Genomic DNA, 25282 nt, shown 5'->3' with positions numbered 1-25282 from the left:
TTTTTACGAAGTACACACGAAAGAACCCGTAAGGAAAATCGACAATTCACGTTTGGTTACGTATTCTCGGCATATTCCGACATGTAGGAAAATCCATGTGTCTGTAGCCGCCGAAGAATGCCGAAGAAGGATACAGAGAACCATAACAGGTCCGCTGCTGTAATGTCGGCAGTCGATGAGTCCCCTCCTGAACAGCATTGCTGTCCTTCATACTAACCACTGTGCCCGCTGACTTACTTAATAAGCACGAAAATATATATGTCTGTATGTAATCTTATCTGTTGCCGCCATCGGTATCCCGTATTGGGGGACTCCTCCAGTAGACTGTTAGTACTGTTAGTGGATGGATAGTGCAAGGAACAGAAGACGCTCCAATTCCAGAAGCTACCCTGGTTCTTAAGCGTGCCAGGTGTACAGCACCCACACACGGAACTCTTATCCAAATGTTAGCAGTTTTTAGTTGGAGGACACGACCCTGGTTTGTCAGTCAGATAGGGTTTTCACTGAACTGCTGCGCCCGCTGTCATATTTACGTTTAAGAAAAATTGTAAGGTTTCTAAAAATAGCTGTTATTACACAAATCTGTAAGATTTATATGTTTCTTGACTTTAGATTTCAATTTAGGAAAAATAAGTTGGAAGTATAACTTCTGGCCCGTTTTATTGCATTTTTGATTTTTATTTCAAACTTTCATCATATTGAAATTTTAAAGGTGTGATTAAACATTAAATGATTAGAAAACTATGCATTTTATGTAATTCTATATCTTATATAACTTCTCACCTGACATTATTATAGGCACGTAACCCTTATAAAGTTATTTTTACGTACAGCAAAAGTGCATAATTAACGTTGAACGTTTCATAACGCACGATTGACGTAAGGTTAAAGTGCAAAAACCTTTAAGGTCCTATTTGCTAGCATACTAATGCGGAAGGCGGAGTCAGTTTATATATGGCGTTACTAGAAGCTACCTGCACTGTGAAACACGAAAATCCGCTCTCACGGTAAGTTGCTTATTCTTTGTTACTGATAATTTTTCACTAAAATGTAAAAAAGGAAAAAGAAAAAAGAAGGAACAACAACAATAAACAAACGCAACATTTATTTAATAATATTTAACAACATGTATTTTTTCTATTTTAGGATTGACTTATTTTCTTTTCTTGTTGCATTCCTTTATAATTATTTTTTTTTTATTTTTACAGTCGCTACTGAAAATTTTTCAGCGTTTAAACAAAATAGTAAACTCGTTTTTAGCAAGTAGATGATAGAAACTGTGATTTTTGAAAATGATGTGTTTAGAGCTACACATCGATACGAATTGTTATACTTTACTTTCGCTTCGCAACCCAAATTAATAATACATTCTTAGATTTTTTTAGAAACAAACTAGCAATTCATTATCATCACTATTGTTGTTGTTGTTGTTATTATTATTGTTATTAATTATTTTTTAGTACTTTATTTATTTGTTTATTTGATTATTATTTTGTTCTCCTTGAACAAAATACTGCCTAATACTGCCTTTTGTGCATGCATGCGATTTTACATATAAGATAAAAGCATTTTCAAATCTTGCGCACGCATACAGATGCGAAGCAGTGATGCTTGACGTTGGAAACGTTTATTGTCGCGTTCAACCGCTTAATATTTCAATACGTTTCTGTGATGAATTAATTTTTCGTCCGTAATTTCGAAACAAGCAAGCCGAAATGGATTATTTTTTCATGTATCGGCAGCTTAATATCTGCATTGTAAGCAATGCTGTTCTGAACGTTTTTAATACATAGTTTAAATATGCCGGATAAAAATTCACGCGACTTCTGTGGGCGAACCTTACTAGACATCATTTGTGTTGGGATAAAATATGACCATCAACTTTCGTCATTTAAGAATACAGACTTGTCAACAGAATTGGTAATTTGGTCTTTGTGTAATGATGTCAGATTTTCGGTCAACATAGACGTGAGCGAGACCTGTTTTATGGTCATTATATGTGGCTGTCACACACGATGGCGTTATTTATGGTCCAATAACTTAATTTTTTATGGTAGTTATACATTAACAAATACTTTTTCATTGATGGACCCTGTTAAAGTGCCCCTCTACTTTCCACATTTTGCGACCGGGACACTGGTCAGAGCCCAGGACTTAATCGTTTAGAAATCTCACCATATGATTACGATAAATGTAACATTGAAGATTGTCTCTTTTTATATAGAATATGGACGACGAAATCGCCATCGTGGGAATCGGATGTCGGTTTCCGGGGGCTGATAACATCGACGAGTACTGGCGACTTCTCGTTAATGGCGAAAATCACGTGAAAGACATTCCCCTCGAGAGGTGGAACAATGATGCATTCTATAGTGAGGACAAAGACGAACCAGGAAAACATTATGTAAAGAAAGCTGGTTTCATCAGCAAGTGAGTATACAATTTACATAATGTTGTACGCTGTTTCCACCAATGTCGAAATTCGCTGACTAGAAAGTATGATAAAACGATAACACGAGCGTAAATTCGTTTTATTTAGTATGGTATGGTATGATATAGTATGGTATGGTATGGTATGATATAGCTATGCTATGCTATGGTATGCTATTTCGATAGTATGATATGGAATCGGATGTAGTATTAGATATGATATAATACGATATAAAAGAGAAATGGTAAGATAGGATATTTTCCCGTCTTTTTTAGACATGACGAGTGGGACAATAGACTGTTCCAGGTGAGTGACAACGAAGCGATTCGTATTGATCCCCAGCAAAGATATGTACTGGAATGCACACACATGGCGATGGAGGACGGCGGAATCACGAGGAAAGATTTACAAGGGACCTCAACTGGTGTTTATATCGGTAAGTTAAACAACTCTGATTTTAGAACCTAATTACTAGTAATAATTTAATTAAATCACCTGTCACCATGTGTTAGGTTAAATACATCTGTTATTGTCCGTAAGCATTGACCTGGCACTCATGAATATTCCGTATATTTCCGTAAATTAATTTTCGGTGACCGATCATAAATAGCGATATAACTAAATATTACATATATAATTCCTAACTGATATATTGTCACATGTGCAGGTAGCTGTGCGGACACAGCTTTTACCTGTCAATATCAGGATAGTGGGTTCGAGTCCTACGTTTTACCATATCTTTTTTCCCCAAATTTTATATGCAGACTTATTACTCATTTGTTCAAACGTTTCGTGATATTTATGGTTCATTTATTAAGTGTAATCATATTTACCCGTTGTAAAAAGTGGAATAAAATTATTTTAAAAGTATGTTACATAAAAAGACAAACTATCTGTCACCAGCGTTCCAGAAAAAAATACAACAAGAGAAAAGAATTAAAATTCATGAAATATGATACATAAAATAATATAAATGATAACAATACAATACATTAAATTGAAGAAAAAAACTCAATTCAGTAAGTGATTTCGAACCCATGGTAACGTGCGTAGAAGTCAGACAACTTACCTCTACACCACCGTGTCATCGGTTAACTTTACATGTTACTTTAGTAATGTAGATACTTTCATGATACTTATATTAGTAGAGCAGCAAAACCTAATAAATGGCTTAGTTAATGAGTAACCTAGCCACAAAAAGTTACAAAACATGTCATATACCAAAATGTTTGGCAGGGTCTGAAGTTTATCGGACTGCCGGCATAAATTGCGAATTTTTGGTGCGGACCGAGAAATCCAAGATGGCGTCCAAGATGGCCGCCATTTTAAGAGTTTATAGGTAAATTTAAAAATAAGGATGTAAATAATTTATGAAGAAAAACCATGTAACTTAGCTGTATACAAATATTTAAACTAACAATGTGTAAAAACATATTATATTTTTGAGGTCACTCAAGGTCAGTTTAAGGCCGTAGGCAAGGTCAAAAGGTCAAAAATGTCTAAAATTACTATTTTATCTGCAATTGTTTTACATTCTCTCCAAATTCTATGACATAACTGGCCATTTTTCATTTTAGAACAAGTTTGTGTGCATGACAATTTCGTTTGTAATATTTTTAGAGGAGTACATTTGGCTAACATGGTTACCATGGTGAAACAAAATTGGTTCTAATATATCTGTTAATATGATCTAGTTGGTGGAATCACATACAAATGTGAAAAAAAAACAAACACATTTTACAAACTGCTTTTAATTGTTTGTAGTGAAAGGTTCTTTTATATGTTATATTGTTGGGAGTGATTGAGGTCATTCAAGGATAGTTGGTCAAAATAACAAAACAGGATACATAAAAAAAACACTTTTTAATTACCATTGTCACAGGGTGAGATAAATGTGCAGTCAATCCGAGGCTCGAACCCGGGACCCACCGCTTACAGGGCGAGAGCTCTACCGACCGAGCTAACCGGCTACCTGAAACATCTTCTCCCTAACGTGACCAAGTTCGTACCTTGACATACATCCCCACAAATTGGAAATTCGTCCTCGAATTCCGGAGGTATATAATATTGCAAGCGTCGTAAGACTGACCAAGCAAGCATGCCACGGTCCAATGTTGGGCGCCATATGTCACAGGGTGAGATAAATATGCAGTCAGTCTGGGGCTCGAACCCGGGACCCCCGCTTACAGGGCGAGTGCTCTACCAACCGAGCTAACAGGCTGCTGGAAACATCTTCTCCCCTAACGTGACCAAGTACCGTGACAATTTCACACGTTTTCATTTTTTTTCAAATGGTACAAATTTTCATTTCAAAATAAACCTATGGTTTTACAATTTCATTTGCAATCTTAATTAAGATATATTTGCAATATACTCAAATGTTTAAAATATGTTATAGTTTAGGTTTATCAAGATAATTTTTAAGGTCCTACATATAAAGGTTAAAATGTTAAAATAACCATGATATCATTTTTAACTATACAAAATGACATTTATATCATTTTTTTATCTATTAAATTGTTTCGATTCCAAAAAGACATATTCGTATTTATTACCTACATTAACAAACAAACTTATTCTAATATGAATTCAGTGACAAGATCAATATTAATACCTGTATTTAAATCATCTTTTCTTTGTAGTTATAAAATACTTAAACAGCACTTGCATGAACATCTTAATTACAGTCGCTGCATGTTTCATATTGAAGCTTTATCTAAGTTCCAACGCTTAAAATTGACGTAAACATTTTTTTTCTGAATTTTGAAAAACTACTGCCAGTAGCGAGACAAAAAATAAGCTGACCAAGGACTGGGTTTATGCGAGATATAAAGAAATAAAGCTGTTTTGTAACGTAACTCTGAAATATTTCTACGCTATTTTCTATCTCTGTGGTAATGCCAAAGTTTCTTTCAGACATTAGTTATGGGTCTAACATCAGATATAAAGTGAGAATGTGAAATAAGTACAATTAAAAGATAAAAACATTGCTTACAATGCAGTGTTTTTTTTATTTAATTTTTCTATTTTTCAAACAACATGTTGTTTTTTTCTTTAAGAAAGTATAGCAGGAAAATTCTCCAAATGGGGATATGAGGCAATTTCAATTTTATGTGTTTTGACTTGAGTGTATGGATGCAGATGGTAGGTGTATATTCCAGCTATGTCATGTATGGATGGATAAGAGTTTTATATGGTAGAGTTTTGACATTTTCACTGGCTGTTGTGATGTTCTTTTATGAAGCCTAAAGTTAAATTTGCATTAGAAGCTATTCTAATTATAAGTCAATGTTTTCTAACAACTATTTGACATTTGGCTTTAAAACTTTGAACGCTTGTTTATATATATTAGTCTCTACCTGTAGGCAAGAGTACATAACTCTGTCAAGTAATTTGGCTGAATTATGGCTCCTTTTGGATTTAAAAATTGGTTCAGACTTCGTACAAGTCCATGTTTTGTAAAAGCTATTTGAAATGTGGCTTTTAAACTTTGAACACTTGTTTATTATAACAGTATCTACCAGTAAGCAAGAGTAAGTAACTCTGTCAAGTATTTTGGCTGAATTATGGCCCGTTTTGATCTTTGAAATTGGTTCAGACTACGTATAAGTCTATGTTTTGCATCATGTATTTGACATATGGGTTTGAAACTTTGAACACTTGTTTATTATATTAGTCTCTATCTGTAGGCAAGAGTACTTAACTCTATTACGTATTTTGGCTGAATTATTCCCCTTTTTGGATTTGAATATTGGTTCGGTTTTCGTACATCGTACATGTTTCGTCGAAACTATTTGTATTTGACATGTGGCTTTGAAACTTTGAACACTTGCTTTTCATCATGATTTCCATCTTTAGGCAATAGTTCAACTATTTTGGCTGAATTATGACCCTTTATGGACTTGGAAATCAGTTAAATTTTTCATACCGGTCCATATTTTGTCAAACATGTTTGTCAAATGGCATTGACCACTTGTTTACCATCATAGCTACAAATGTAGGCAAGACTACATAACTAGGATAAGTACTGTAGCTCAGTTATGGCCCTTCTTTGACACAGAAATTAGTTAACTTTTGCAAACCATTCCATATTTTGTCTAAACTTTTTAATATATAGCTTTGGTGGATTCATGTACAAGTTTTTGAAAAGAACAAATGTTACAAACTTATTTCTATTGTGTGAAGTAAGAGAATCTATTGAGTAGGAATGCCACAGGCCACTCGAGAAATTGTAGGCAAATGCCTTTAGAAGAAGTTTGAGTGGTTTACCTTTTCAAAAACTAAACTTAGGTCTAGCAAGATCAAGTTAGTTTGTTTATAAATCGTTATGTTTCTAGTCATTTCATCTGTTAAATTAAATACAATCAGCTGAGTCAGACAAGACTTTATCATGAAAGCCATGTTGGAGGTCATGTGGAATGTTGTGTTACGTAGGTGAGCTAAAGCTTAACCAAAACATAGGCATAAGCCAATAGTCTGCTAAGTTACTTGGGTCTCCCTCTTTGAGCAGCGGGACTAATCTGCTAGGCTAGTAACCAAAGGAGATAGGTTTGGAAAATTATTACCAGAACATCAACAATTTCTACCCAAAGCGCCTAAGGACAACTGGGTGAATACAGTCTTATTCTGAAGCTTTGTCTGATTTAAGGTTAGCTAGCACTTTTAGACCATGCAATTCTCCCAATTAGGATTTAAGAAATATTGGGATACTGGCAATGTTACAATAGAAAGATATAGACCCTCTGTTTTTGAAAACCTTTTCTTGTTTGAAAGTTTATGGTGATTTGTTGGCCAATACAAATTGAAACTTGGTATCTAATAAATTTGCTTTAATGTCTGATTTCATGGTTCCTGCAAATTTAAGTTAGATGTAAATATCTACCAGAGTTTAACTATAAATATATAATAAGTTTATATAGAAAAAGTGGCAATTTGAAGGTGAAAAACCATTAGCAGTGTCATTTTCCAGTGACTTTCAAAACATTTTGTGCTGGTGGCATCCGTTACCACAAAAGATCTGCCTTTGTACAACCATTTTACATGTGTAGATGTTAAAGCCGACGGAAATTGATAGATATCAAAAAGATTTGAAGATAATGTTTATTCTGAGATAAAATATTAACTAACTGTACAAAGAAATACTTCCTTTGGATTGGAAACGTTCTTTTATAATATGTGGTTAAAATGCTAAAGGAAGCGTTATATCTGCAATATTTTGTAATATATTTTAATGATTAAGATATTTGAAGAAGACATGATAACAATAACAATCGGATGTAGATTATTTACCATACCAATTACAAAATCAAATGTTGCACACGTAACTAAAGTAATTATGTAATTTCTGTTATACAATTTCCAACTTTGAAATGGAACATCTGTCAATATTGTTGTTAACTCAGGCGTGTGACGTCACTAATGACAGCCGTGGTGTTGAAACGTATTATATACTTAGTATGAATATTACTAAATTTACGTTAAAAGTTTACAAAAACTTTTTGGTACATTTGTCGATAACATGATATTGTCAATAAACATATTAGGTGTGCGTTCTGCTCTAAGTTGCAGTGGTTTATGGTGAAGGTATCAACCGCTCAACCCGGGGTCTCTGAGTACAAGCCCTACTGAGGTCATGACCATGCAAACTCATATGGCATCGGTACTAGTTTTTCCAGGAGACGGACTCCAGATTGGTTCAAACTTTCATCATAATCAAGCTGAAAAAAGGACATCCTAATGGCACATCTAGTTTTACAATGGCCCTCGGGTCATTATAGCCAGAACGCCCACCAAAACCATATATTAACTTCGTGATCTGGATGTCTACAATTGTCTTCTACACAGCCAACCAAGCAAAATATGTATCATTATATATGTTTTAACAAATATACAATCTTTAATATGAAAATTCGTGCAATTTAAAATATTGAAAATGTGTATAGGGTTTAGATGATTTTAGGCTATTTTCACCCTTTGACTTTGAATATGACCTTGAAAATGTCCGTGACCGGTTTCCACTAACTAGATCTTAACTAGTGGTTATATTGAAACGCATTTTGTTTCACCATGGTTACTGTATATGGTAACAAAGTTTTCTACCCTAAAATAGTGCAAATGAATTGTCATACACACAAGCCTAGTCTGATATATGAAAAATAAAAAGTAATGATATTCATTTTGGAGTCTCAGAATGAAGAAAAGTTGCAGCTGAAACGGTGATTTTAGACCGTATTTGACCTTGTGTATGACCATGAAATGACTATTGGTGATATAACATTTATTTTAAACTTTATTTAGTTCGAATACCTGTATGCCATTAGGCCACATGTGTTTTCTTCATTGATATTTAATAGCCTTACTTTTGACGCGACCTAAAAGGACCGTAATAGCAGTCATTTTAAAACACTGCAATGACATTGACCATGGACCATATTCTGTATGTTAAAAACTGTCTTTCAGAAAAAACAGGTTTTCTGTTACATGCGTTTTCTTCATAAGTATATCTAAATCTGCCTAATAGAGATAAAATCCCGGGCATAGTAAAGAACATTTAGGTATTACTATAGTTACCAGATCTATGCTCTCAATTTGTAGGTAAAAAAGTAATTTGGTCTATTTTTGACCTTGACCTTGAAATGACATTGACCAGTACCAAAATTATATCACTTCTTTTTACTACACACAACAGAAGTAAATTTGTAACATTTGTTCTTTTCAAAAACTTGTACATGAATCCACCAAATAGATCTGAAATAATGGCTATATTGAAACGTTTTTAGTTCAGCTATGGTAACCATAGTAACCAAATTGTACTCCTGTAAAATAGTGCAAATGAAACTACAGTACACACAGATCTACTCTGATATGAGAAATGACAGATTACCTCATTCAGTTTGGAGAAAATAAAAAAGATTGTAGCTAAAACAGTGATTTTAGACCGTTTTTGACCTTTTGACCTTAAGTATGACCTTGACATGACCTTGAGTGACCTCGAGAATATAACAATTATTTAACACTTTCTTAGTTTAGATACTTGTATGTGGTTAAGTCACTTGTGTTTTCTTTATAAATATTTACTAGCGTTATTTTCAAATCTACGTATAAAGACTAAAATGGCGGCCATCTTGGACGCCATCTTGGATTTCTTGGTCCGCACCAAAAATTTGCAATTTATGCCGGCAGTCCAATAAACTTCAGACCCTCCCAAACATTTTGGTATATGACATATTTTGTAACTTTTGGTGGCCAGGTTGAATGCTAAAACTGGGGGTTTGCTGCTCTACTATATTGCGTAAATTAACGAAAACGCCCGAAATTATCGGCGAAAATTAATGAGTGCCAGGTCAATACTTACGGACAATACCTTAAACTTGACAAACAATACACTAAAAATGCAGTTTCCAAACATTGGATCCAATAATTCAAACAGATGACACTCTAAGCAGTTGCTATGTCCCTCGTTTTAACATGATTTTTCTCCTTTTATCAACGTAAATAAAAGCCCATGAGGACATAAACATGCACAGTTTATGACGAACAGTGAAATTAGCATACATACATAAATATTCGTGTATGTGTGTATACATGTTACAATAAGATAGACTGAGCATTTACATGATACTAACTTTAAGAAAACATATTAACACAGAGTTTCTATAACAATAACAAAATGTGTAAACGAAGCTGTTCCTCTGATTGATTAAACGCTCTCATCAGTTAGTCATTTGAGACAAATGTTTGTATCTAGTTGCTTTTATTATACCAAATTCGGTATTGGGCATAATGGAGAGTGAACAGTTCCAAGCCTTTGAGTAATATTAAAAGAAATATTGTTTTCCTTTAAGGGAGAACAGACTCTGCTGATTCTTCGAGCATTACTTTGTTTATAAACATAATATTCCAGTCATAATCGTTAATGATTGTTGGAAGTATCATGTAGATGTAGTATATATAATAATGTAATTGGAACGAGTGTCAAGTAGGCATTAATGCTCATCGTAAAGATGTAATAAACTGATGGTCGTATTCCTCTGACAAATCAGAATAATCTGCAAATGCTCTAAATCAGTGAAGTGAAACTGAGTAGTGTTCTAGAATGTTTACAACGTGTGTGGACTGTTCCAAGTAAAACTTGGCGCAGGCACACTAGCCACGTGATGAATACTTACGACACTCGAAAGTAGGACAGGACACTAGAGCAGAGCAGTGTACAAGTTCATTCCTTTGACAAAAAATAGAAGACTGCTGTTACAGTTGAATGTTTAGAACACTGTTCCTAATAGACAAAGGAATGTTGCCAGTAACCTATCATTATCACAGGTGTCATGAACGATGACTACAAGGTGATTGCTAGTTCAGACCACAGCGATGATACAAATTATTCGGCTACCGGAATGAGTACGACAATAATAGCGTCACGTGTTTCATTCGTCTATAACTTACAAGGACCCTGCATGGTTATAGATACAGCATGTTCCTCTTCTATGATAGCCATACATCTAGGTTGTCAGGCAATCAGAACAGGTAATAACTCTTTTTAATATACACCTATATAAATTCTGAAAAAAATCTGCTTGTATTTCGCAATTAAATATGAACAGGCAGAAAAAAATCCGTATTGTACATTTTAAATTCCGTATTGTACCCTTTGTATTGTATGCTGCCGGACTACTTTCATTAATATGCATGACCTGACACAGTTCTATAATAGCACACAGTTTTCGGGGCGGGAGAGAAAGTTAATAATTATTTTGGCCTCAGCATTACATTACACTAAATAAATAATCTGGTCTTTCTTTCCAGAAATGGTACCATAGAATCTTTTAAATATTTGCTTAGATCGCAGTAACTATTCTAATAGTTGTCTTATCCAAAATAAAGTCAGTTTGAAAGAAGATGTCATAGAATTTTTGTTCATTTTTGCTCGCTCCATATCCTACAAATCACTATCATAACGGTGTCAGTTCCAGCAAGTTCATAAAGAATCTTTAATTCTTATTAGTTTGCTCTTTAAAAAGCTTCTAAAGGTCATTTAACCAATTATGATGACCAAAATGTTTAGCTTCTTATTCAGAACAGTTGCTACTGGTTGTTTAATGCTTAGGCCATAAGGTATGCGCCTTGAACGTTTTTGATACCGAAAACGTTCTTGATATGTTCTAGAGCTGTATCATATAGGCCTATGTATATTCTATATGTATATGCATTTTCCTTCCATCCAATGACAGGCGACTGTGAGATGGCTGTTTGTGGCGGTGTTAGCAGCATTATCTCCCCTGATACCTTCATAGCACTGTGTAAAGCTCGGATGATGTCAGCGACGGGACAGTGTCAGACTTTCTGTGACTCTGCCGACGGATACGCACGTGGTGAAGGCTGTGGGGTGGTTATACTAAAGTCTTATAAAAAGGTATATATTTCATGCCTGTTATAATGTAATAATCAACAGGTGCATAGGCTATTAAGGAAGAAAATTTATTTTTTATTTTTCTGCTTCCTAAATTATTGGAAAAAAACTTGGTTCCTTAATGCTTAGGCCATAAAATTTCTGTTTTTAGCGTTACTTGAGAGAAAAAAAAAAAAACATTGTAGGCATTTTTTTTTAATATTTATTTCATAAAGATCGTGTCATCAAAAGCGAATATTGCTACAACTCAAACTTCGTATGAATGAATCAAAGTTTGATAAATTTCATCAAAATTTCCCTAAAATTCACCTCTGACAGCAATAAATTATAATATCTTTTTCCAAGTTGAAAAAAAAAGAGTCGGGGCTTAATTTTAAAGTCGGTTGGGTAACACTAAGCACAGGTATTTTTTCCTGGCCAAATATAGGCTGAGTTGTGATAATTATACTCTTGATTAACGTGAATTTATAGCTTCTTTTAAGTTTCGAAGAAATGACTTTAACGATAGGCAAGTAAAAAAAAAACCACCAATTAGAATGTTCCCTACTCGTACACTCTTTATTTCTTGCATGTCGGTGTTTTTGCCGGTGCTTGAAAACCCGTCTTACACTCTGGAGTATATGACGACTGACGTGCTGTAATTTATGAATGGATGCGTAAATTTATATAAGTTACTGTAATGAAATAGTGCTTAAAAGAAACCCTTTCGTTTTACTTTATTTCTTCTAACAGAAGAGTTATAGCATGAAAGATAAAGAATATATCAAAAGTTGAATGTGCTGATGGAAAAAAAGGCTTGAGTGTAACTGTCTTGCGGGAACACGTCTGAGCCACGTTGCCGCCGAAACAGTTGCCCTCAAGCCAGAAATTTCCATCCGCACCTTCAACTAGTGAAAGACTCTTATAGTACAAAGCCAATAAAATCAAATATGGTTGTTTGAAATAAGGGAATCAACGATTAAATAAAATGAAATAACATTTCAATAATAACCAAAGAAAACCATTCAATACTGACCAAAATCAAGAATGAAAAAGATGTAGTAATGACATACTTTCTCGAAATATTCAGGCTCTTAAAGACGGAAACAAAATTTGGGGAATCTTAAAAACCGGAAGTAACCAAGATGGTCGTGTTTCTCAGCCTATAACAGCACCATCTGGTGAGCAACAAGAAGAGTTACTGAAAAAAGTGTATAAACAATATGGCGTTAATCCAACGTCACTACAGTACATAGAGGCACATGGTAAGATGTTTAGCAAAAAATCATGGTGACCCGCAGTCATTTCGCATTATTTAGAAATAAAATCATAAATTGAAGGTATTTTTTGTTGTGTTTTTAAACCTTTTTGCAAAATCTGGAAAATTAAAGGCTTCCTTAGGTCCTGGCATTGTAAAAACAACGTTTATTTGTAGTTACGAAGTAAGATTTTGACAAATTGCAGTTACACCCCAAACGAGGTGACTATTTGTTATATGAAAGTGGTTAAGCGATCAAAGTTTGAAAACTGATACTAGTAATTGTTAACATTTTAGCTAAAATGTGAACAATATTTAGATAGTATAGAACTGTTCAAATAATATTTTTGTTCCCCTATTGTAGGAACTGGAACGCCTATAGGAGATCCTACAGAAGCAAATGCTTTAGGCAGATTTATAGCCTCATGCCGTGAACAATCACAGATTGTTTCACACACAAATGATAGAAGACCATCAAGTAGTGATAGTGGAAATCCTTCAGAAATTGATACTTCTGACAGCGAGAAAGAAGACACAGTTGGTATAGATGCTGAAAAATCTGAAGGAAGATCAAACCCAGACAGGTACTCAGCGTTTTCCGATAAGACCATTCCGATTGGATCAGTGAAAACAAATATCGGTCATACGGAATCGGCGGCAGGGGTTGCAGCGCTGATTAAGGTGTTGTTGATGATGAAGAACGGAAAAATCGTCCCAAGTCTCCACGTGAAGAAGGACAAATCAAATTTGAACAAAAAGATAAAGCTAGATGAGTACGGACTAGACATTGCACTTGATGTGGTTGATTGGCTGCCAAACGAAGATGGTGACAGAATTTGCTGTGTTAACTCATTTGGCTTCGGGGGATCAAATAGCCATGCCATTGTTGTACAAAATACCCGAATGCCCTATCCCACTATCAGCTCGCCTCTTACAAATGAAATGTCGGCGTACAAAACTGTTTGTTTATCGTCATTGGATACAACTTCATTGATAAACACTATGGAACATTTAAACGAAGACTTGTCCAACGGCGTCAGTTTGCAGGATGTATCATATACATCAGCATTTCACCGGGACCACTATCCCACCCGGACCATTCTGTTCGGAAAGGATGTCGAAGAGATCCAACAGCAGATAAAAGTAAAAATGCAAAATATTGAAAAACTTGAGACAAACAAAACTATGCGGAAGGTCTTTGTGTTCTGTGGAGTAGGAACCACGTGGCAAGGCATGTGTGCTGAGATGATGGCCACACAACCAGTGTTCAGAAACAAGATCTCAGCAATCGATCAGTACCTACAGCCACTGTCTGGCTGGAGTATAGCAGAAAAATTCAGAAATGAAGCAACCGATTACAGTGATCCTTTCTTGAACCACATTGCAATTTTCTGCACTCAGGTTGCCCTATTTGCTTTGTGGAGAAGCTGGGGTATTACACCCGACACCATCATTGGACAGTCTGTTGGAGAGGTCGCCGCGTCCTATGCATCAGGAGCACTTCCGTTGAAAGATGCCGTCAGTGTTATATATTACAGGTCAAAGATTTTAGCCGAAATGACAGGCGGTAAAATGATGGTTGCAGGCAACTACGCAATTGAAGACATTGAGAGTCTGTGCGAAAAGTATGATAATAAAGTTACAATTGCTGTGTATAACAGTCCTACCTCATGTACACTTTCTGGGGACGCTGATGTCATGGAAACCATTAAGTCAGAGCTTGAAGATATGAATGACAAAGACAATGCAGATATAATGATAAGACCACTCTCAGTGCAATGTGCGTACCATAGTCATCAGGTAGACCCGTGTATGGATATGATAGAAGCACAGCTTAAAGATATACAAAAAGGAGTGCGACGAATAGAACATATTTCAACTGTCACAGGTGAAATTGCCGAGGATGAAGAATTCCAGACTGGTAGATATTGGGCTGAAAATATCCGTCAGCCTGTTAGATTCATGCATGCTATCCTTAAAGCTTCTCGTGAAGGAGTAACAAATGTATTCGTAGAGATTGGACCAAGACAGGTATTGCGTGCGCACTTGCCAAATATTATGGGCGAAATATTAAAAGGAGTTTGTCTTCCATCAATGAATGGCAAAAAAGAATGTGTCAGTGTCTACTCTTCTTTGAGTACTCTGTACGAGTTAGGATCCGAGATAGATTGGAAAGGTTTAGTTCCTACTTCCGGTCACGCAGTTTCATCACCTCGATACGGATTCAATAAATCGAAAATCCTCTACATCCCCGAGTCTTCCGTTCAGATGCTGCAAGGTATACCATTTAACTCAGACCAGCATATGTATGTACGACGAAATGGTGGAGGCAAAGCAGAATTCCGTATTCTAATTGACAAAGAAACAACGCCATTCGTTTATGACCATTACTTCCTAAATGCAATACTTGTCCCCGGTGCAACATATGTTGAAGCTGCCTTGGAGTGTGGCCAAAGAAAATCTAATCTAAATGCGTACGAGATTTCTGTATCTACAGAATTTGTAAAACCGTTTACACCTCCAGATGAAAAGCAGTACCAGATAGACATAGAAATGACTGAAGATGAGGATATTGACGGCCATCGATACACAGCAAAGAGAGATGATAGGACTCTTTGCCATGGAACTATCGTTCGTCGGAGTGAACCCGAAAGAGCAAAAGTTGATATCTCCCATATTCAGTCCAGATGTAAATCGTACAAAAATAAAGAGGAAAGTTACTCCTGCTTAGAGAGAATTGATTTCAACTATGGAGAGTCCCTTAGTTTGATAGAACAGTCTTGGTCATCAGCCACTGAATGCCTTGTTGAGTTCATTGTACCAGAAGAAGTTAAAATACAAGGAAAGGCAACTCACTTACATCCGTCAATAATTGATGCAATGTTCCAGACATTTGGCATTCTAAGTACGATCGGTACCGACGGCCCAACGTTACCAAAAGGTCTAAGCTCAATTGTAATCAATAGGCCGCCACAGGGCCGTATGTACGGTTACTCACAAATGGTTAAAGCAACGCCGGCTGGAAACCACTACAATTCACTTTTGCTATCAACAGATGGTCATGTAATAGCAGAAATTAAGAATTTCTATACAAAAACGATCAGGATATCTGATGCACCAAATCAAAGTTTAGTTTATGATATTAACTGGAAAAAGGTTCCGCAACAGGAAATCTCTGAGGACGCGGAACAGACAGAAAATGTTGGAGGAAAAGTCGTAATATTTGGGACAAAACGATTTATCAATTGTTACCGGATGGCAGAGGATTCGCTCGCTACATCATATGAATTGAATGACAGTCTTCCAGATACGGAAGTAATGTACAGAATGGCTTTTGACCAAACCAACAATATTCGGGCAATTGTGTTTGCTCCGTGTTACCACGTACAGAACGTGAAAAATGAAAATAAATCGGTATATCACTATGCAAAGCATACATTCCTGTCTCTTGCAATGTTGATAAAAGTGATACAAGAAAATAATGCGAGTTTGCCAGTCTTTGTTGTGACAGAAAGTGTTAAAGCCGCCACAACTCGTAACATACATGCTTCAAATGTTTGTGGAAGTGAACTTTGGGGAATGGTGAGATCAGCACTGGCTGAAACAGCGTACAGCGACCTTAGACTGATTGACATGTCGTTGACAGATGAAAATGCTATCGCTCTCGAGTCTGTCCTCAATAGAAGTACAGTCAATTATAACGAGTATCTGATAGACAGTGGAGAAGTCTTCTACAGCGAATTCATTGAAGATCCAGAACAGGACAAAGAACCCAACTATCGTGAAATAGATTACGAGGCAACAGAGGAACTGGTTTTGAAGTCAACAAATCCCGCAGTTGTAACAAACCCGCATTACCAGTTTAAGACGAAAAATGTAAAAGATGCCAATATGGCAAACTCATGCAAGATACGCTTGCATACTATTTTTAATCACGATTCGGCACTCTACCCAACTTCTACAGTATCCGAAGATGCTGAAAACAATTACTGGCCTGAAAATGATGAAAATGGATTTCAAGTGGTTTGTCTTGAAGGAATTGGATGGTTGGAAGATAAAAACAAGAAGCCGAAGAAAATAATTGAGAAGACACCGAAGCTAGGCTTCTGCTATCCTGTGGATGTCTCTTCCGTTGTTGATATTCCCTCAAAGTGTATTTTTGACATAGGTTGTCTCCAGCCATACACACCGGGAACAATGACAGTCGGAGTATTATTGTGGAATATCGTTGAATGTTGCAAACAATCGTCGAGTGTTTTTGTCATCGTCGAGGATGATGGTAGTACTTGGATAACTCTCTTGAAAAATATGCTAAGTAAATGGAAGAAAGTGACATTGAAGATAGAGACAAAAGAAAAGGTGGTTGATCCCTCAACAGAATTTGGCATGTCTGCACAAACATTGATTGTGCTATCTACCATTACTGCTGGGCATATAGAAGTGCTCCGAAGGAAATTTTCAGCTGTTCAGAAGATTGTAAGTCTTGAAGAATATTTCCCCAGATACATGCAAAGATGGGTTCATCACAACATGAAAGGGCTTTCTGTTAATATTCTCAATACGGAAAAGTTGTTCACATATACAGAACTCACGGAAAAAGTTCCCAAGGTATACAGTTGGTTGAAAACGCTCGATAACAGTGTGAAGGAGTCACTTTCCGGAAGAACATATGACGAATATGATGGGGAAGAGGAGACGTCGATCTTCAACCTACCATATCCGGAGCTACCTTTACTGGAGGGAAAAAATAACGAAAATTACATTCCACTGAAAGTATTTAGAACGGAAGTGTTTAGAAAAGATGGATGCTACATTCTGGTAGGAGGTTTAACGGGGTTAGGCTGGGAATTACTACAACTTATGGCTGAACTTGGTGCTGGATATATATCTACATTATCTAGACGTCCACCCTCCGAGGAGAGAATGACAGAGATAGCTGATATTCAGAAAAGATACGGATGCCGAATCTTGCCGGTACAAGTGGATATAACTGATCTCAACGGCCTGAAAAAAGCGCTCCAAGATTTACAATCTAAACTCGGTGAAGTTCAAATTAAAGGCGTGTTTCATGGTGGTGGTGTCATAAATGATATGTTGTTGAATATGATGACACTCGAAGATGTTGAAAAGCCTTTACAACCAAAGGTACTTGGAACCTGGAATCTTCACATTGCAACTCTCGAAATGCCACTTGATTTCTTTGTAGTGCATTCGTCAATTGTTGCCATATTTGGCAATCCAGGTCAGTGTAACTATGCAGCAGGAAATTCTTTCCAAGATTCATTTGCTCACTACAGACGAAGTCTAGGCTTGTGTGGACAAAGTATAAACTGGAGTACACTATCCCTGGGCATGGCAGCGGAGAATAAGGAAATGGAAAAGAACTTCAAAAGTCAGGGATTCTACTACCTAAATGTGGACGACATTAGGGCATGCTTTCTGAGGGCAGTGATGACAAATCCTCCTCAAGTTACATTTGGAATTTTTGATTGGTCAATTATGGAATTTCACCCGACAATAAAATCATATCCATTCAAATTTGCCAGATTGCTAGAAAAGTACGGGACTAAGAATGCTACTTTTAAGAAGACAGATTCAAAATATCACTTCGATGTTGAAGAATACAACAATTCCAGTGACGATGACAAAAAAAATATGCTGGTTGACCTGATAAAGAAAATGGCTGCAGATACCTTTATTGTTGATGGCAATACGCTCAATGAAGAATCTCGATTCGTTACCTTAGGAATCGATTCAATGGCTGCCATGAGCTTTGCCAATTCTGTTTTTGATACAATGCAAGTACGGATTCCTGTAGTGACTTTGCTGTCGGATTCAACAACTATCGAGTCCCTTACATTATATCTGATAGAAAATATACAGAATGGCGGAGGGTCTTCTTCTGGCGGAGGTGGTGCATCTGACACTACTAGGGAAGACAACAGAAGGCTATTGGACTTCTTGCGTGGAACTGTAACGTTTATGCAGAAGAGTTTGCTCAATGATTATGTAATTAACTCACACAGTCGTAATTTATCTCGGCAGGCCGACTACGAAGTCATGGGGTTAAAACTTAAACCCAAAGACTGGAGGGTAATGCTCAACCATCTGATCAAAATGAATCCAGAACTTCGCCGCATCTACAAGATCAACAAAGAAGAGTTCACATACGAGTCGATATTGCTGCCGGCTGATGATATCGATGTTGATATGGAGCAAGTGCCTTTTGACAGTATTTGTAATGGTGATGATTCTGATGACAGAGATCATGTGTATTTTGATCTAACGAAAGACTTACCCATTCGTTTCAAGATTGCATGTAAAAAGAATGTGACACGGATGAGAATGTATATTCACTCTGTGATATCGGATCTGTCCGGTGTTGCCATGCTATTCCGTGATATTGGTACCTACATGAAGCCATATATCTGCAATGAGCCCCTTCCTGAAAAAGACACGAGCATAGTACCAGCTGATGCAGTAAGGACTGCTCTGACACCAAGGATGTCCGATCTGAAGCAATATTGGAAAATGCAGTTATCACAGGATATTCAGCCATTTACGTTTGCAGACGATATTGATGAAGAATTAGACGAAACCAACTGGTATCAGATTACAGAAGAGATGCCACTAGAACTTGTGAATGAGGTGATGGACTTCACCAAATCTAATGGAATTTCTCTGTACAACTTCATCGTTCCTGTGTACATGCTTCATCTTCACGAGAAAACAAATAAAGACTTGATTCCATTGGTCACTAATGTGGACATGCGAGGACATGTCCCACAGCTGAAATCGTTTGTTACACGGTGTATAAACGCGATGCCTGTGATAGGAGATTTACGAAACATGGGTAAAGTGGGCGAATACATTAAAAGAAGTTCCGCCAGCTTACATCGTACAACGCAACAAAGTGCGTTCCCATATGACTTAATTCAAGAGGAAATTACGTCAGAAGCGTTGAAGAAGCACATTGGTCGGCACAGACTTGTCATGGACAACATGGCGCACATGAATCAGACTATAAAACACAATAGAGTGACAATCAAAGTATCGAATGTACACCATACACGATATGTGTACGAGACTACGTTGTACATTATGTACGATCTTCAACAAAATAAAGTAGCTCTACAATACGGATACAATAAACAAGCTGTGCGGCATGAAGACGCAGCTCTTGTTCCTGGGAGATTGATGGAACTGATGAAGGCGTTTATAGACCACCAAGATGCTTATATTAGTGAAATTCTCTCTGGAAATATTGTCATCAGCAGCGTTCCGAAACATATTGCTTCACATGTGACAACCCCTCATCAGAAAAGTAAAAAAGGGAATAATACTGATTCAGAACAGAAGATATATCCAGGTGACAGAAAAGGGAGGGAGTCTAGGCTCTCTAAATTGCAAAAAGAACTGACAAAGAAAATAGTACCAGGCCAACAGTACGCAGTGCAGAATCCCGGAAGTGAACTTGCCATTTTACGCGAAGGTAAGCCTAACGTTTACTTTATAACATCTGGTGTAAAAATTCCTTTATGGAATCTGGCGTGAACATTTCTTTATAGATTTAAGAAATAATATATAGAAAAACAGTGTTTTAACGTTATTAACACACGGAAAGAGGTTATACGCCCGCGGAATGATTTCACGAGGGTGTGCCCGAATGAATTATTCTGGCGACGTATAACCGATTTTGAGTGTATTAATTTAGGTAAAACACGATTTTGCTATACATTATTTCGATTCTAATATGCCCTTAATCTAAAACAGTAGATAAAATATAGTAGCGCTCTTTCTTGGTCTCAACAAAAACAACGTCACCGCATGACGTCATTTTAGTGTAAGCGTCTTTTAACAGAAACAAGCATATTAGAATTGACGTTTACGTTATTTTATAGAGTCTGACATAAGCATTACTTAAAACAGTCAGACGTAAAAATTACCTTATTGAATCTGACGTGAACATTACTTTATAGAGTCTAACGTGAACATTGACGTAAAAATTACTTTATAGAATCTAACGTAAACACTCCTAATATTGCATGTTTTATGTCGTAGCGTTATCTACAAACAGTTCATGTTTATTAAAATCAAAGTTATTTTTAGGTGTATTAAGAAGTCAGAATACATTTTGATTAAAAGTGCATTAAAAATAATTACTCTGAGCAGACTCTGAGCTTTTAACAATGCGTAGTTAGATATGTAAAGGATAAATGAGTGGCCAAATTGAAATCAAAGAACAAACATGTAAACAGTTTTAAAGATAAAAACAATTTGAACATATTTAATAAAAGCGACGATGTGTGCGAACCTGAAAATATACTAACGAAATGTGTATACATATTTTCAGACTGTTTCATAAAGCAGACTAGCCAAGGTTGGGAGCACATGGTTCAAGTTTCTTTAGCTCTTGACATGTCGATCAAGAACAACGGCGAGCTAGTACTGCAGTGGGGCAAAGTCAACAGCTCCTACAAGAGGCATTTACAAGTGGACTGTATATCAGAGGTTGCCGTGAAGAAACTAAATGGTGGGTACCATGTTGTTTTCTAGTTTATACGTGTATATGTGATTGTACAGTCAACTTTGAGTTCAACTTACTGAACAACTCTGGGGAAAACAGACCGAGTGCCACTCTTAAGCAGGTTTCTCAGAAACTACTATGCCAAATGCTTTCAGACTTTACGCATGTCTTTGGCATCATAAAATAATTTTCGAGATCAAGACATTTTTTAATAACCCGAACTGTACGGTGATTGCACATTCCTTTTAGATATTTCTATGAATGACTGTTCTACGGTGTTGTCTTGCTAGATAATGTTGTACGTTTAATATCACGGATAATGCCCCCAGTTATTATTTCTGGTATGGGTAAGCACCTGGGTAAAATCCCCGCAAGCTTGCGGGATGGCGTTCTCACATCGAACTCACAGTGGTGAAGGGCAAGTGATTCGAAATCAGTTCCCTTAATCAGCCTACCAGAAGGCCCCCATGTCTTAAGATCCATTCATCATCTTAGTTCTGGTAAAATGTCTGGTTGTATTATCTGATCAGCATTATTATTACAGTAGAGAAAGAAAACTGTTATATCTTATACGAACAACATGCAAAAAAGTATATTTACATCCATTTTTGTATAACTATTGCAGGTACGTACAACATTTTACTGAGAACTGCCAACAAGTGGTTTGTACTGAAGACAATGTCCCAGACACTGGCTACTGACTGGTTAAATACCTTAAAAAATGCCGTCGAGGAGAAGAAGTCGATGCGGAAAGAAAGTGGTGCTTCTGTCCATCATTTCTGATGAATTGAGTGAAATTATAAGTGACATTTGTAATAGATATTAGTGTTGAAATATGGGCATGTGTTGAAAGGATATGAACATATGATGAAACATTGCTTACGTATTATGTACATATATAATGAATTTTACGCTATGATCGATGCTGTGATGTGTATATGTCGAATTAACTGTTTTATGATTAGGATGTGTATGTTAAATTAAGTTTCATGTGATAAGGAAATGTTTGTTATTAAATGGTATATGATTATGATGTATTTTTGAAAGAAATGCTATATGATTAAGGTGTATTTTTTATTGAAATTATATATTTTAAGGTGTATTTTTAAATTAAATGTTACAAGATTTTGAATGAAATGTTATATGATTATGATGTATTTTTGAAAGAAATGCTATATGATTAAGGTGTATTTTTTATTGAAATTATATATTTTTAAGGTGTATTTTTAAATTAAATGTTACAAGATTTTGAATGAAATGTTATATGATTAGGATGTATTTTTGAATGAAATGTTATATGATTAGGGTGTATTTTTGAAGGAATGTCATATGATAATATGTAGTTTTGAATGAAATGTCATATAATTAGAATGTATTTTTGAATGAAATGTTATATAATTAGGATGTATTTTCGAATGGAATGTCATATGATAATACGTATTTTTGAATGAAATGTCAAATAATTAGAATGTATTTTTGAATGAAATGTCATATAATAAGAATGTATTTTTGAATGAAATGTCATATAATTAGAATGTATTTTTGAATGAAATGTCATATAATAAGGATGTATTTTTGAATGAAATGTCAAATAATTAGAAAGTATTTTTGAATGAAATGTCATATAATTAGAATGTATTTTTGAATGAAATGTCATATAATAAGGATGTATTTTTGAATGAAATGTCAAATAATTAGAAAGTATTTTTGAATGAAATGTCATATCTAATAAGGATGTGTATGATGAATTTATTTTATGTTATGTCATGTTTTGATTACGATGTGTTTATATCTAAGATAAATATATAATTGAGAATCAAAACGAAATAAAAGTGATTAAATTTTGATGCAGAGAAGAATTATACAAAGCTCTGGGGGCAGTCCTTTTATGTCTGTTAGATATTAACGTATATATGTGCCGTAGGTGCATTCTATAAATGTTCGTTTAAATTATTTCTCCATATAGCTTTTGTTCCGCATAAGGTAATTTGGTTCAACTGAAAAAAAGTGGTGATTCTAATATTTGCATAGGTGAAAGGCTGTATGAAATGTATTCATAATATTAAGTCTATGTCGGCCAATGATTTGTTAATTTTTGTTTTGTCATAATAATTTATTTTTCGTTTGTTGTTTAGGCAGTAATATGACTTATGAATTTATCTGTCGGAATGAAGTTTTGTATAAATTTCTTTATTTACTGTGTAACAGTAATAATCTACTTTTCGTCTTTTGTATATGATTTATGGAATAGAATAGTTATAAAACATACCGGTATACAGATAATACTCACTGACCGATAGAATAATGATTGCTTTCTTGCGCCAGAGGCTTTGTAATAAAACCTTCAATGCTATCAAATTGCTCTTTTACACGATAACGTAAGACCTTCTTGCTAAAAAGACTTTGATCTGTAGACCATGTTGTTGTTATTGTTATAACCATGTAATATTGTATTGATATTTCAAGACGAGAACTGTTTTCTGTTGCATAAAGACCTCCTATTTACATCCCCCATCCCGCCAAAAATAAAAGTCCCACCACATGAACGAAGAAGTAATGATATGTTGTGTGATTAGGTATGCTTTAAAACAGACCTGCTATATACAATATGTACGTGTGATGTGCTGATGTATCATGTCGTCTGCAAATCAGAAATAAATGGTTCATGACGAGATTGTCGGCGAAAATTGTTTTGACTTAAAAATCCTCCAAATAAAATCAAAATGAAATAAAAGACGTCTAGGTTGTCCAACCGTTCGGTAGATGTAACAACCTATGTCGGAGCAAAATGATTTTGTGACATTCATTATACCACATTTATATAGCGCCCTTTTCATGATAAACACGTTCAAAGGCGCTTTACATACAGCAAACGCAGCCACACACGGCGCGAAATTCATCCTCTACTAGTACAGACACAGAGCGATCTGACCAGAGGGATAGGGTGAGATAAAGCCCCCAGAACAAATAGAGGGAAATCCTTTTTAGATACAGGCTGTCCAACTTAGCCTAGCTCTTTGCGAATAGACAGTTGCCCTGTGTATAGCACCGATACACGCGAATCCGTCTTTCCTGGGAATAACCAGTACAGGCCTCTTAGTTAGGTGGGAGACACTCAAGAGCATCTCCGAAATTTCCGGTGCTTGGACCGGGATTCGATCCCCGGACCTTTGGATTGACAGTCAAGTGTGTTACCACTAGACCACTAGACCACCGACCCGCCGGTTCGATAGAACTGTAGAACCTTGAACAGTATGAGGTCTAATGTTTAACACAAGCGAAATACAATAGTTTTTTTTATATCCAAAATCCGAAAAGTTTGCAATATGGACCAATTTTGGCCATAAGTAAACTAGGATTTATCCACGATCAGGCTATTTTGTTCTGATCAAGTTCTGAAATGTGGAAATTTTTAGTCCTGACATTAATACTGCATACATCTTGCAAAAAAGGAAACATGAGAGTCATATAATTCATTTTTAGCTCACCTGTGAGTTTTTGTGATCGCCCGTCGTCCGTCCGCAATTTCTTGTGAACACGATAGAGACTACATTTTGCAATCGATTTTAATCGAACTTACATACAACTTGTATTGGCCTAATATCTCGGATCCTTTCAAAAACTGACCAGATCCCATCATGGGTTCCAGAGTTATGTCCCTTTAAAGGGCCAAAATTTGTT

At 35.9% G+C, this 25282-nt stretch overlaps 1 protein-coding gene across 1 annotated transcript; it reads left to right on the top strand.

Moving 5' to 3' along the window:
• Window positions 1-1676: 1676 nt before the first annotated feature.
• On the top strand, window positions 1677-23697 carry LOC123561167 (uncharacterized). Its single transcript, XM_045353393.2, has 9 exons — window positions 1677-1920; window positions 2225-2430; window positions 2707-2867; window positions 10751-10954; window positions 11659-11840; window positions 12907-13081; window positions 13439-20566; window positions 21428-21607; window positions 22227-23697. Exons 1-9 carry the CDS (start codon window positions 1801-1803, stop codon window positions 22382-22384), a joined length of 8514 nt encoding a protein of 2837 aa, XP_045209328.2. The 5' UTR covers window positions 1677-1800; the 3' UTR covers window positions 22385-23697.
• Window positions 23698-25282: the final 1585 nt, after the last annotated feature.

Source organism: Mercenaria mercenaria, chromosome 10 (genome assembly GCF_021730395.1).
Source record: "Mercenaria mercenaria strain notata chromosome 10, MADL_Memer_1, whole genome shotgun sequence".
NCBI classification, from domain to species: Eukaryota; Metazoa; Mollusca; class Bivalvia; order Venerida; family Veneridae; genus Mercenaria; species Mercenaria mercenaria.
This window is presented reverse-complemented; position numbering and strand designations above follow the sequence as displayed.

Coding starts and splice junctions, on each gene's coding strand:
- LOC123561167 (XM_045353393.2), top strand. CDS start 1,801: ATGCCGGATAAAAATTCACGCGACTTCTGTGGGCGAACCTTACTAGAC. Junction 2,868..10,750: donor CTCAACTGGTGTTTATATCG/GTAAGTTAAACA, acceptor TCATTATCACAG/GTGTCATGAACGATGACTAC. Junction 21,608..22,226: donor TGCCGTGAAGAAACTAAATG/GTGGGTACCATG, acceptor TAACTATTGCAG/GTACGTACAACATTTTACTG.